This window comes from Triticum aestivum, chromosome 1A (genome assembly GCF_018294505.1).
Source record: "Triticum aestivum cultivar Chinese Spring chromosome 1A, IWGSC CS RefSeq v2.1, whole genome shotgun sequence".
Classification (NCBI taxonomy): Eukaryota; Viridiplantae; Streptophyta; class Magnoliopsida; order Poales; family Poaceae; genus Triticum; species Triticum aestivum.
The window spans coordinates 577,091,847-577,105,874 of record NC_057794.1 but is presented as its reverse complement, the minus strand read 5'-3'; the positions used below and the strand labels follow the sequence as shown (position 1 = coordinate 577,105,874).

The window sequence follows — 14,028 nt, the reverse complement described above, 5'->3', positions numbered from 1 at the left end:
ATGCAAGGGATGAATAAGACAATTCCCGAGCTCTTCGCAATGCTAAAGGCTACGGAGGTAGAAATCAAGAAGGAGCATCAAGTGTTGATGGTCAACAAGACCACTGGTTTCAAGAAAAAGGGTAAAGGGAAGAAGAAGGGGAACTTCAATAAGAACAGCAAGCAAGTTGCTTCTCAGGAGAAGAAACCCAAGTCTGTACCTAAGCCTGAAACTGAGTGCTTCTACTGCAAGCAGACTGGTCACTGGAAGCGGAATTGCCCCAAGTATTTGGCGGATAAGAAGGATGGCAAGGTGAACAAAGGTATATGTGATATACATGTTATTGATGTGTACCTTACTAGAGCTCGCAGTAGCACCTGGGTATTTGATAATGGTTTTGTTGCTAATATTTTCAACTCGAAACAGGGACTACGGATTAAGCGAACACTGGCAAAGGATGAGGTGACGATGCGCATGGGAAATGGTTCCAAAGTCGATGTGATCGCGGTCGGCACACTACCTCTACATCTACCTTCGGGATTAGTATTAGACCTAAATAATTGTTATTTGGTGCCAGCATTGAGCATGAACATTATATCTGGATCTTGTTTGATGCGAGACTGTAATTCATTTAAATCAGAGAATAATGATTGTTCTATTTATATGAGTAATATCTTTTATGGTCATGCACCCTTGAAGAGTGGTCTATTTTTGATGAATCTCGATAGTAGTGATACACATATTCATAATGTTGAAGCCAAAAGATGCAGAGTTGATAATGATAGTGCAACTTATTTGTGGCATTGCCGTTTAGGTCATATCGGTGTAAAGCGCATGAAGAAACTCCATACTGATGGACTTTTGGAACCACTTGATTATGAATCACTTGGTACTTGCGAACCATGCCTCATGGGCAAGATGACTAAAACGCCGTTCTCCGGAACTATGGATAGAGCAACAGATTTGTTGGAAATCATACATACAGATGTATGTGGTCCGATGAATGTTGAGGCTCGTGGCGGATATCGTTATTTTCTCACCTTCACAGATGATTTAAGCAGATATGGGTATATCTACTTGATGAAGCATAAGTCTGAAACATTTGAAAAGTTCAAAGAATTTCAGAGTGAAGTTGAAAATCATCGTAACAAGAAAATAAAGTTTCTACGATATGATCGTGGAGGAGAATATTTGAGTTACGAGTTTGGTCTACATTTGAAACAATGTGGAATAGTTTCGCAACTCACGCCACCCGGAACACCACAGCGTAATGGTGTGTCCGAACGTCGTAATCGTACTTTACTAGATATGGTGCGATCTATGATGTCTTTTACATATTTACCGCTATCATTTTGGGGTTATGCTTTAGAGACGTCCGCATTCATGTTAAATAGGGCACCATCAAAATCCGTCGAGACGATGCCTTATGAACTATGGTTTGGCAAGAAACCGAAGTTGTCGTTTCTGAAAGTTTGGGGCTGCGATGCTTATGTGAAAAAGCTTCAACCTGATAAGCTTGGACCCAAATCGGAGAAATGTGTCTTCATAGGATACCCAAGGGAGACTGTTGGGTACACCTTCTATCACAGATCCGAAGGCAAGACATTCGTTGCTAAGAATGGATCCTTTCTAGAGAAGGAGTTTCTCTCGAAAGAAGTAAGTGGGAGGAAAGTAGAACTTGATGAGGTAACTGTACCTGCTCCCTTATTGGAAAGTAGTACATCACAGAAATCGGTTTCTGTGACACCTACACCAACTAGTGAGGAAGTTAATGACGATGATCATGGAATTTCAGATCAAGTTGCTACTGATCCTCGTAGATCAACCAGAGTAAGATCCGCACCAGAGTGGTACGGTAATCCTGTTCTGGAAGTCATGCTACTAGATCATGATGAACCTACGAACTATGAAGAAGCGATGGTGAGCCCAGATTCCGCAAAATGACTTGAAGCCATGAAATCTGAGATGGGATCCATGTATGAGAACAAAGTGTGGATTTTGGTTGACTTGCCCGTTGATTGGCAAGCAATTGAGAATAAATGGATCTTCAAGAAGAAGACTGACGCTGACGGTAATGTTACTGTCTACAAAGCTTGACTTGTTGCGAAAGGTTTTCGACAAGTTCAAGGGATTGACTACGATGAGATCTTCTCACCCGTAGCGATGCTTAAGTCTGTCCGAATCATGTTAGCAATTGCCATGTTTTATGATTATGAAATATGGTAGATGGATGTCAAAACTGCATTCTTGAATGCATTTCTGGAAGAAGAGTTGTATATGATGCAACTGGAAGGTTTTGTCGATCCAAAGGGAGCTAACAAAGTGTGCAAGCTCCAGCGATCCATTTATGGACTGGTGCAAGCATCTCGGAGTTGGAATATACGCTTTGATAGTGTGATCAAAGCATATGGTTTTATAGACTTTTAGAGAAGTCTGTATTTACAAGAAAGTGAGTGGGAGCTCTGTAGCCTTTCTAATATTATATGTGGATGACATATTGTTGATTGGAAATAATACATAATTTCTGGATAGCATAAAAGGATAGTTGGATAAGAATTTTTCAATGAAAGACCTCGGTGAAGATGCTTACATATTGGGCATTAAGATCTATAGAGATAAATCAAGACGCTTAATTAGACTTTCACAAAGCACATACGTTGATAAAGTTTTGAAAAAGTTCAAAATGGGTCAGTCAAAGAAAGGGTTCTTGCCTGTATTACAAGGTGTGAAGTTGAGTCAGACTCAATGCCCGACCACTGCAGAAGATAGAGAGAAAATGAAAGTCATTCCCTATGCCTCAGCCATAGATTCTATCATGTATGCAATGCTGTGTACCAGACTTGATGTGTGCCTTGCTATAAGTTTAGCAGGGAGGTACCAAAGTAATCCAGGAGTGGATCACTTGACAACGGTCAAGAACATCCTGAAATACCTGAAAAGGACTAAGGATATGTTTCTCGTTTATGGAGACAAAGAGCTTGTCGTGAATGGTTACGTCGATGCAAGCTTTGACACTGATCCGAATGACTCTAAGTCATAAACCGGATACGTATTTATATTGACTGGTGGAGCTGTCAGTTGGTGCAGTTCCAAACAAAGCGCCGTGGCGGGATCTACGTGTGAAGCGGAGTACATAGCTACTTCAGAAGCAGCAAATGGAGGAATCTGGATGAAGGAGTTCATATCCGATCTAGGTGTAATACCTAGTGCATCGGGTCCAATGAAAATCTTCCGTGACAATTCTGAAGCAACTGCCTTGGCAAAGGAATCCAGATTTCACAAGAGAACCAAACACGTCAAGAGACGCTTCAATTCCATCCGCGATCAAGTCAAGGAGGGAGACATAAAGATTTGCAAGATACATACGGATCTGAATGTTGCAGACCCGTTGACTAAGCCTCTTCCACGAGAAAAACATGATCAGCACCAAGACTCCATGTGTGTTAGAATCATTACTATAATTTATAGAGGACCAAAGAGAGAGGCAAAAATGAAACCGATATGAAAATGAAAAGACCAATGTACCCATCCAAAATTAACTTGCGGGTGGCAAGACTAATGAACCCATCCAAACTGACATGCTAGTGGAAAGACCAATCTCCCCGTCCGGCGTCATGGTGGCCCTGAAACATGGTTCAAACTTAATGAGCAACACTTGGACCAATTTACAAAAGAATTCAATTGACAACTTTTGGTATGAACCATATGTTCAAATAGAGTTTCAGTATAAACATAATTGAATTGGACTTGGAAAAGTCAATATCGAGCCAAACGGAATAAAGGTAAATCTTCATTTTGGAAGCATGGATCGGAAGAAATTATTAATTCAAATGACAATTTGAACTGGATTCCAAAACCCCAGCCATGAAAATGCAAAATGGCTGCCATGGCAGTATTCTTGAAACCTTTGCCATGACAGCAAAAATGGTTGCCATGGCAGGGTCGAATGCCCAGCCGGGCACATGCATAGGGCCGACTGGACGGCGCCTAGCCGAAAGGGCACACTCGGACCCAAAGGCCGGGCATGCATCTCCCAGACCCTGAGCCGGACAAACACGTAGGCCGGATTCGCACGCACAAAGCAGCCCGACATGGGCCCATAGGCGGGTCCGACTGACCCATCTGGCGCTCCTGTCACGATCGGACCAGCCCGCCACAGGGCGAGGACACCACCGGGGGGCGGGGGCCTGATGAGATCATCGTGTGTGGCTGCGGACGCGACAAAGGCCGTCAAATGACGGTGGCCCCGAGTAGTTGGGCGGAGCACCCATCATTGAGAAAATTCCTTATTTGACACTATCTTAAAATCTACTTCCTTATTTGACATTGAAAAAGTTTTTCTTTTTTATTTGACACAAGTTCTAAATTTTATTTCCTATATGACATTTTCGTCCATTTTAAGCCTAAATGACACATGAAAAGACTCTTTTGTCCCTTATGTGGTATGTGTGTGGGGGGCAATAGCGCACACACGCAGCATCAGTGCGAAAGCAGAAGCACACACGCATCAACAAATACACATGCACCAACACACACGCATGCGCACACACACGCATGCGCGCGTGCACACACACGCATGCGCGCGTGCACACGCAGCAACACACCCACATACACATACACGCAGCAGCACACACGCAGGCAACACATAGGCACGCAACAACACACACGCGCACGTACACACGCAGTAGCAAACACACACGCAGCAGCACACATGCACACAAACATGCAGCAGCAGCACACATGTGCGCGTGCACCCACACACGCAACAGCACACGCACGCGCGCACACATACCACATGAGGGGCAAAATTGTCTTTCCAGGTGTCATTTAGACTCAAAATGAACGGAAGTGTCGTATAGGGAATAAAATTTAGGACTAGTGTCAAATAGGGAAGAAAAAATTTTCCAGTGTCAAATAAGGAACCAGATTTTAAGACAGTGTCAAATAAGGAATTTTCTCCCCATCATTGACACTCCAATTGTGTCACCCGGGCACGTGTTGTGCGGGCAGATCGGACGGCGCAGAGCCGCCTCGAGAGGCTCCCGCCGCAAGCCACCCAGCAGTGGATGACCTGGAGGCTCTCTTCGCCCTCGAAGAGCCCCACGAGGCGGGTACTCCACATCCTTTATCTGTACTCCTAATGGAGCAGTTGGTAGCCTGGTACGGTTTATTTTTGTCCGGTTTTTTCTTCGTCCCACCACCAACCACCCTTACCACGTTGGTTTCTTATCTATCGGTTTATTTATTTTTCTTCACTCTTTTATTGCAAATCAGCACTATCCTGACATACAAAAGATCACGGATCTAACTTTCCTAATTTATCCAAATCAACCGATCCTTCCATTAATGCAATTTGTTTTAGGAAACAAATAACAGATTTTCAGTAAACAAATAATCTATACCAATATAAAAAGACCCAAAGGGGCAGATTCAAGTAATCTCGGCCATCAAATCATGCCAATCCAACGACCTAAACTGCTTCAATGTCGAGCGCTCAACACATTTAACATGCAGTTAATTTCATGCCAAATATAATGCTAATCACATAATAACACACAAATAATACCCTAATTAATATCCGCATGAACTTAATATACTTCTAAATTAACGTGCATTGCACGTACACATTGACTAGTAGGAGTAATATCAAGGAATGTTTTTGTGTTTAAATGTGCAAATTCGCATTTTTGTATATGTGTGTGTGTGGTTCAAGTGGAAAAATTGTAGTTTGTCTAAAATACTTACGTGATTAATATGTTATATTCTACTTGTGTATTTCTAGAAAAATGGTCACGCTTTTTATTCTTAAGTAATAAATGAATGAAAAAAGTCATGTCTCCATACCGTTTTGGGAGCTCGCCTATCCTGCTCAAATTTTGGGCAGTTAAAAGTTTTAGCGGGGAGGATTATAGGTGGCTTTAACTCAAGAAAAAAAGATGGTCGCCAAACATCTAAACCAAAAACAAGACAAATTAAGCAGGAAAAAAAACAAGACAAAACTATACTTGAATATTTAACACTGGATTTTAAGGCTGGACATGCATAAATTGGTTACTCCTGCAGAATTCTCAAGGAAACTAAACTTAGCATAGCTTTACAGCTTCCAGCTAAATTTCCAAACGAGAATGCTCTCCAAGATGTATCAAAGATACACCTGTGAGTACTGGACAACTGATATGGAGATGGGCTACACTTTTACTTGTCACTTGAGAAGATGGCATGACAAGAGATTGATTACACTACTATAAATCTATCTCTATGGTTGAAACAGATAGCTCATCAGCAAACTGGAAAGCATATACAATAACCGCATATGCATCTACCATTTCCTAATAACCAGAAAATACATCCTTGAACTGGAGCATGAACAATCAATACAGATTCATGGGCAATCAATATACTAGAGACTTGATCGAAACGATGAGTCGACGCCATTTCTGTGCTTTTCTGTCTTGCTGGTCAATCTCTCAGTCTTTCTTGAGGAGATCATAGAACACCACAGGTTTCCTGTGGTTCTTGCTGCAGGCTTCCTGCAGCCAACGTAAAGCCACGGGATGTTTCAGTGATCAGTATACGAAAATCTATTTTTGTCGAAACAACGGATGGAATGCAGAGATTTCGTAGTGAACGGTTATTTCTTTTCAGGATTTGGAAGAAAAAAAGGCGCAAGGATTCCGCATTTAGTTGTTTCTTTGGACAAAAAGTTGAATCTTGCCTGCATTGCGAATGCGATGTGGAGCAGAGTCGCCTCGGACCACGGCCTGCCAATGAACTGAAGACCTATGGGCAGCCCGCCCTTATCTTGCCCAACCTGGCATGTTAACTTGTTATCGCAATGTGTAGATTCTTTTCTTTTCTGAAGAAGGTAGAACATGTTTAGATATCTGTTACCATGACTGTTATCGCCGGCAAACCAAGGAAGTTCCCTGCTATCGAGTACCGAATCAACGCGGCTTTGATTGGAGAAAACAGAGCACCAAGTTAGGAATTAGATCGTTGCAAAAAACAAGGAAATTAGGATGGACACATGGTGGTAGACATGCAGCTTCTGGAACTGTTTGCTGAATTCTGGTTTCTAGTAGCTACCTCCGTTTATGTAGTCGAGTTCACCACTGTTTAGCGCGTCATCTTGTAATGTGTAGGCAGTCACGCTGCACAAGGGGTTGATAATCTATGATGAACTGTACTAGATTTTGTTGTGGGTATTGCAGGAGTGGTGAACTGAAAGTAAATACCCGGTCATTGGTGAGACGATGACATCTGCTGTCTTGAAGATCTCTTTGTGAAAGAACATCTGACGATTCCTGAAAAATCCCGTGGCCAGATATCAGATTATACCAACCATCAATAAATAGTAACAGAGCATTCAATGTTACTACAGCGATTTAAATATCTGCGCACTATCCCAAGAAGGTAATACTGCTATATATTTACTAAAAAAGACAATCTTGCAAAATGATAGTGCACCGGAGTCGTTGTGAGTTGAGGTAAGCTCTGCTGCTGAATGACCCGTAGACAGCCAGCGCGACTCTCACGTCCCACCCGATCTCGGACCTCTTCCTAGCATAATTCACCCGGCATGCCAAGTCAGTTCAGCCACAAGTTGTACGCATTTCAAATGCAAACAAGAATAATAGCAGTAAGTAATTTCAGTTGCTTACAGTTTGTCGAGATACTTTGCAAGTGAAGCAGTGCATTCTGATCCGATCGTCACGTAGTGTGCGAGCCGCATTTCCTCGATCTCCGGGACCGTCACATCCAGAGTCTTGCAGCCAAGAAATAATCACAAGAACAACTCAAAAATCCCCTACTACAACCGGCAAACTTGGGGATCATGGGAGTTCTTGAGAGAAATGCCACCGCAGGATCTTAACAATTCCTTACCTCCCAGCCGTATTGTGCGCGCAGTGTCTGAAGAGCTTTGTCACAGCAGGTTCTGATGTCCTCGGAACTGTCGTTAAACCACTATAAACAAAAATTATTTTAGTGTTAATTAGCTCACTGTGAGTTCAAGAAGCTTAAATAACAAATCTGCTTGACGGGAACCACCAGATACCTTTCCATATTTTGCTAGCCTGACGTTGCTAATTGAGGGTGTCGACGTCAGCATAGGCAGATTCAGCTCAGGCTGCAAGACAGGGGCTTGTCAGTAATTCAAAAAATTTACTGAACGATGAATGCTGCGGAGGTAAATATAGGGACTTGAAGTAGCAAGAGCCGTTTGATTTACCCTCAAGTAAGATGGTTGGGACTGATCAACAATGGCCGAGTAACTGAAATTGACAGAACAAGACATTTAATTGATCAGCAAGATTGATATCAGCAGTTTGTGTGACAAAAAAGAGAGTTGTCACTGACGCTACGACGGCGTCCTCCACTGTTCCTGCCAAGATACCCGCCATCCCGACCGTCCAATTCAGTGGAAGAACTCTGGAAAATATTTCCAGCCGTGCACAGATCAGTGTCGTCTAGGTTTCAAAATGTCGTTTTGAAATGATGATTTTACGACGATGATGGTAGATACCCGGCGTTGGAGAGGCGTCCGGCGGTGGGCTTGAAGCCGACCACGCCACACAGTGCTGCCGGCATCCGGACAGAGCCTCCTCCGTCGACGCCGAGCGCGACGGGGCAGAGGCCAGCACAGACCACGGCGGCCGAGCCGCTGGAGGAGCCCCCAGCCACCTTGCCGACGTTGTACGGGTTCCTCGCCGATCTGCACCCATGAACGCCGTCAGTACGCGCACGAGGCATGGGGGTTAGGAGACATGACTCGTGGGGATGGCGTGCAACAACGTACCCGTGGTGTGGGTTGATGCCGCTGGTGCCGGCGCCGAGCTCGTGCATGTTGGTCTTGCCGGCGAGGACGGCGCCGCACGCGCGCAGCTGCGCCACGCACGCCGCGTCCGCCTCGCACGGCCGCGCCTTCCCCAGCCACCGCGTCCCGCCTGCACATGCATTCAAACCGTCATCGTTGTTGCTTTCACAAAGAAGAAAAACATCGACAGAGCCTGAAACGAAATCATGCAGCAAAGTTATTAAGGTGTGCTGTGCCATCGATGCCGTTACCTGTGGTGGGGTAGGGCAAGCAGTCGATCTCGTCTTTCACCGCCACCAGCACGCCGTCCATCACTGACAGCGGTGTCCCTGCATGCGGTTCAGGTACAAAAACGGAAACTGTGAAAATCTGACAAGTGAGTGAAAACCTAAAGGATATGCATGTCCATTAATCTCAAAAACGATAACCAGTCCGGCAGATAGAGAGCCAAATATCTGGGAGCACACAAAAAGATACACCCAGTCCAAACAGGGGCATAACAGCAGATAAATTACCAGATAGTGAGAACAAACCCACCACCCTAACTGTAATTTTACTGTTCTAATTTAAAAACTGTAATTTACTGACAAACACACTGGATATAAGTAAGCCAATGTAATGCGTGTATGTGCAAAGCATGTTTTGACTAGTGCATAATTTTCTTCTCAGTTAACGGAGATCAGGATCTGTTCTGCATTTTCACGCACACAGGGTCTTTCTTTCCTCCCTCCATATGCACGAGGCTACATGACCTAACACGAAATCTGAGATCTCTAGACATAACTCCTGCTGAAGCACTGATTGAGCTGCAATCACATGCGCTAACAACTAACATATTGGTTGCGTAATAAATGTTGAGATCTTCAGGACACGGGTAAAGCAATCATCGCACAAATCCCAACTCGTTGCTGGTAATACTACTAGTAGTGCAACACAGAATAGCCTGTCGAAATGAGGAGAATTTAGTACAAATTTGAAGAGGGGTGGTCCAAGCTAGATGAAAATGTCTTTTTTCCACGAGGTGTCGAACTCTACCACCATGTCTAACTCAACTCAGTATGTTCAAAATCCTCTAAAATTCCAGCCCATCAAAAACTACATATGTTCCCTGTCACACTTAAGCAATCAATCATTTCCCACTGTGCAAAACAGAATAAAAATCCCCCGGAATGCGACATTTGCCATGCTAAAGCTGTAGCCACTCACAACCTCTCTTTGTCTCCTAGACAACGACATGTAACCAATAAGTAACATTTATTCGACCAGCTCCCTTCCCTCGCCGTTCCATTTCCTCTAGGATCAATTAATTTAATTATGGAATAAGTTTTCTCAACTAATAGGATGGATAAGTTATGTGTTACCAGAGGTCAAAACTGAAAAACTCAGCAACTTGTTGGTCAGGTTCTGGTTGTGATGTGTTCTTGGATGGGGTGTATGTCTATGTATTGCTTGGTTGGTACCAAATGGGTGCCCAGTTTGGTTGGTGATGGGTTCATGTCAAAGCAAAAAAAGAGGGTAAGAACCAAGAGAGAAAGGGAAAGGTGATTTGTTGGTTGAGAACAGTTCACAGTTCATCCCTAGCTCTCTTGGTTCTTGGTTGAGGTAATTTATTGGATGAGTAAATGGTATTTTGTTTCTGCCATCATGCTCTGTTTTCTATGCTTCCGTTTGCGCCATCGTGCTCTGTTTGATCTGATATATAATTTGACGATGTGCCGTGTGAAAATATAAAATGCGGGTTAGATTTTTACCTGTCTGGTATCTGAGGGTGGACTCCTCGGCCTGCTTCAAGACGTCCTCAGGGTTGCAGCTGATGAAGAAGGCCATGTTCATGGTAGGGCCTGAGGACTCCTTCACTGCGGCCAGGAACCTCTTGGCCACCTACAAAACACTGTGCCCTTGCTCATCCACCATAATTCACATACCAGCAGCCATACATCATGCAGTAATTAAGAGAGTGCAGGCCCAGACTTGCATGGCCCCTCTACAGTTCACTAGCCAAGGACAGTACATTTTATGAGGAACGAATTACTGTTAATACTAGGACTTTACTGCTGCCAATATGTCGTTTTTTATTTATTTACGTTTGTGTCGAACATGTTCGTAGCTACGCAGAGGCCGGGTGTCGCTCAATGTGATTGTATTGGGTGGACGCTACATTTTGAGTTAATAAAAGCGCTGTTTAACAGAAAATGAGGAACGAATTACTGTGTGAACCTTACACCTGCTGTCAACAGCAATGCATGCAGACCTAGAACTAGAACGGACCTGGACAGGAGTGGTCTCCCCCGAGCTGTAGGCCCTGGAGAAGTCCATGATCGTCCAGCGTTTCAGGCTGGACTGCGGCGCGTCGGCGGCGAGCGTCGACTCGAGGCGCGTGGGGAGGCAGTCGACGGCCTCCCGGACGCGCTCCGCCGGCGACAGGCCGGGCTTGGTCAGGCTGACGTTCTGCTCCGGGGTGTCTGCATTGCGGCAACAGCAGCAAACGGTTTTTCTGAATCAGAATCAATCAAGATGAAACTTCGGTGCTGACAGACACTGATCAAGGAAGGAATTTGGTGTTTGTCAGAGTGCAGTGCAGCAGGGGGAGAACCTTCCCAGCGGTGGGTCGAGGTAAACAGTGGCGGCTCAGGGATCTCGGCTTCGGAGACAAGCTGCGAACAGAGCAGAGCAGAGCAAAGCGTCAGAACAGAAGCAGAGCATTTCAGCAAAAAGTAAAAACACCACAGAAGAGTGAATTGTCTGTTGTAAAATAACTGTGCCCAGGGATTGTTCTGGTGAAACAGTACTGATCAGTGCTTACGGCTGAACAACATCATCATCCACATGCATGTGGAGGTGAGAATTACTGTAGAATTGTGAGGCTCAGGCATAAAAAAAAAAACGCTCATCACAAGTGAAGTGCATGCACCTTGTTGATGAGATTGTCCTTCTTGAGGATGTAGAGCAAGACCCAGCCGACTATTGGCATCTCGAGGACCCACACGAAGATCTTCACCAGAAGGCCGGCGACCCGCGGAGCTGGTCAACGGAATTCAGAATTCAGAATTCAGCAGCAAGAAGGGAAGAGGATGAGCAATCCCATTAGAATTGGGGGGCCGAGCCGAACCTTTGACATTGGGGCTGATGTAGAGCTCGCCGCTGCCGGGGCCGAGGTCGACCTCCGGCGCCGGCCGGTACACCTTGGCCGAGGAGCCGAAGAGGCCCATGGCAGCAGCGGCGTCTGAGTCCCGAGGAGCCCAAGAAAGATGAAAAGGACAAGAGCGCGCGGTGTCCCGAGAAAGATAGAATTGGCGGTTATATACTGGCGGGCGCCGATGAGGAGGAGGAGGTGGACGACGACGACAACGAGGAGGGGGAGGGTGGGAGAGAGGGAGAGAGGTGGTTTACTATTTACCGGAGGACAAAAAGGTGAGCGATGGCGGATTGATTGAAAACTTCTAGACGACTGAGTGAAAGCGAGCCCTCCTTTTCTGGGTAGGGGCGCCGGGCACGGGTGACGGGTCTGGGCGGGCGGGGACCCGGTTTGCTCGGTGACCGGAGGCCGGAGGCCGGGTGGTTGGAGGCTGGAGCATGGCTCCTGCGGCGGCGCCGGCGGTTCTGGGTCGGGTCAGAGTAGGAGGGGTAGGAGGAGGACATGGCCCTGTGGTGTGAAGTCGGACCGGGTTTGCTGCTACGGCCCGACCCGATATCTGAATTGTCGCGCACCCCTCTTACTTTTCCTCTTGTTGGAGATTTGGCGGGGACGAAAACGGTTGCGTGGTTCCCAACGGTAACTTCCGGCGAGGCCAAGAGATGCGTTGCCTTGTGGATCACCATCAACCTCCTAAGCTTGATTTAAATATTTTTAACCTTATGTTGTTTTCTTAACCCTGCTGGTAGCATCACTCTTTCTTGCAGATGTAGTACAAAAATGTGTTAACGAAATAATAAACCTCTCGACGAACTTCAAGGAATGAACTCAATTTTGATGTCACTTCAGACGCCAGAAATAAATAATAATAACAATAATAACTTACCAGGGTTATGAGATTTTTTATAACTAATTCCAAAGTCGAGTTAGGCACCAAGGAACTAATAATAATAATTTATCAACGCGAGAATTTTCAGAACCACGCACTTTTTTCATATAAAGAAAGAACTGCGTCGCTTTAGATGACAAGTACATCAAAATTATAACGACCCGTGATAAAAATTTAGCCACACGTATGCACAAGACGGACATATGCTTGGCCGATACGATCACGACCTTTGGTCTGGAACTGTATTCGCTTAATTGGCACAGCAGTTTCCAAGGCCTCGTTTTATCTACGTGTTCCGTCTAAGAATTGCGTCATGCTCTGCTGTCAAATCTATCTGTCAACTGTACTCGGCGCAAATAAATACATAGCGCTCCGAAAGGGACTGGCCTTTTTCTTTCCTTTAATTCCTTCTTGCACCCAGTTGATGTTTGGTGAATCTAGTTATACATAATTTTTCAAAAATTATATTCATCACAAGCTTTTTTCTCTCTCTGAAAATAGTAGATCCTACAAGTTCTTGGGGTTCAAATCAACATCTGACTAAATGAATATCTGAATCAAGGATTTGTAAGTTCATCTCATATTTTGAGTCAAGCTTTGACAGTAAATTTAACTAGCAAAATATAAGTAGTATGCCAGAAAACAGTACCAATGGAAACTTGTTTCGAATATGAATCTAAACGTACAACCTTTATGACATATAACTTATATTTTACTAGTCAAATCAATGGCCAAACTTCGACGTGTAATAAACCCAGACGGAGAAAGTATGCACGGTTAGGTTCAGAAAAAAAAAAGTATGCACGGCGCTTGGCCGATAGCGATCTTGGGTTGGGACTATACTGGCTTAATTGGTACTGCAGTTTACAAGGTCACGATTCACCTACGTGTTCCGTCCAAAGAACGAAGTGATGCCGGCCCGGCTGTCAAATCAAAGCTTAGTAGTACGTGGTCACTTTTCTCTGTCTCGCAAAAAGGGAAAAACTGTAGTAGTACTGGACAGAAATAAATACATAGCGCCCCCAAAAAGGACTAGACATTTTTCCTTCCTTTAATTCCATTGGACTTGAAAAGAAACTACAGTGTGTTTTCCAGCACCAATGGAGGGACTGATTCATACTTTTTTCTTGCACTCAATTGATGCCTAGTGTCTGGCGACAGAACATTTATATCATAAATATTACATCCGTCAGAAGCTGTGTATTTTCCATC

At 44.7% G+C, this 14,028-nt stretch overlaps 1 protein-coding gene across 1 annotated transcript; it reads right to left on the bottom strand.

Annotated features, from left to right (window-relative positions):
- Positions 1-5,981: 5,981 nt before the first annotated feature.
- LOC123069302 (fatty acid amide hydrolase) lies at positions 5,982-12,211 on the bottom strand. Its single transcript, XM_044492124.1, has 19 exons — positions 11,904-12,211; positions 11,706-11,815; positions 11,388-11,448; positions 11,063-11,256; positions 10,546-10,675; positions 9,046-9,123; positions 8,777-8,924; positions 8,504-8,692; positions 8,338-8,409; positions 8,210-8,252; positions 8,036-8,107; positions 7,864-7,944; positions 7,641-7,744; positions 7,447-7,539; positions 7,215-7,283; positions 7,066-7,130; positions 6,871-6,932; positions 6,695-6,790; positions 5,982-6,509 (listed from the first exon to the last, which is right to left on the bottom strand). Exons 1-19 carry the CDS (start codon positions 12,001-12,003, stop codon positions 6,447-6,449), a joined length of 1,830 nt encoding a protein of 609 aa, XP_044348059.1. The 5' UTR covers positions 12,004-12,211; the 3' UTR covers positions 5,982-6,446.
- Between the last annotated feature and the right edge of the window lie 1,817 nt (positions 12,212-14,028).

Coding starts and splice junctions, on each gene's coding strand:
- LOC123069302 (XM_044492124.1), bottom strand. CDS start 12,003: ATGGGCCTCTTCGGCTCCTCGGCCAAGGTGTACCGGCCGGCGCCGGAG. Junction 10,676..11,062: donor GGGAGACCACTCCTGTCCAG/GTCCGTTCTAGT, acceptor AGTGTTTTGTAG/GTGGCCAAGAGGTTCCTGGC. Junction 6,510..6,694: donor ACATCGCATTCGCAATGCAG/GCAAGATTCAAC, acceptor CGTTGGCTGCAG/GAAGCCTGCAGCAAGAACCA.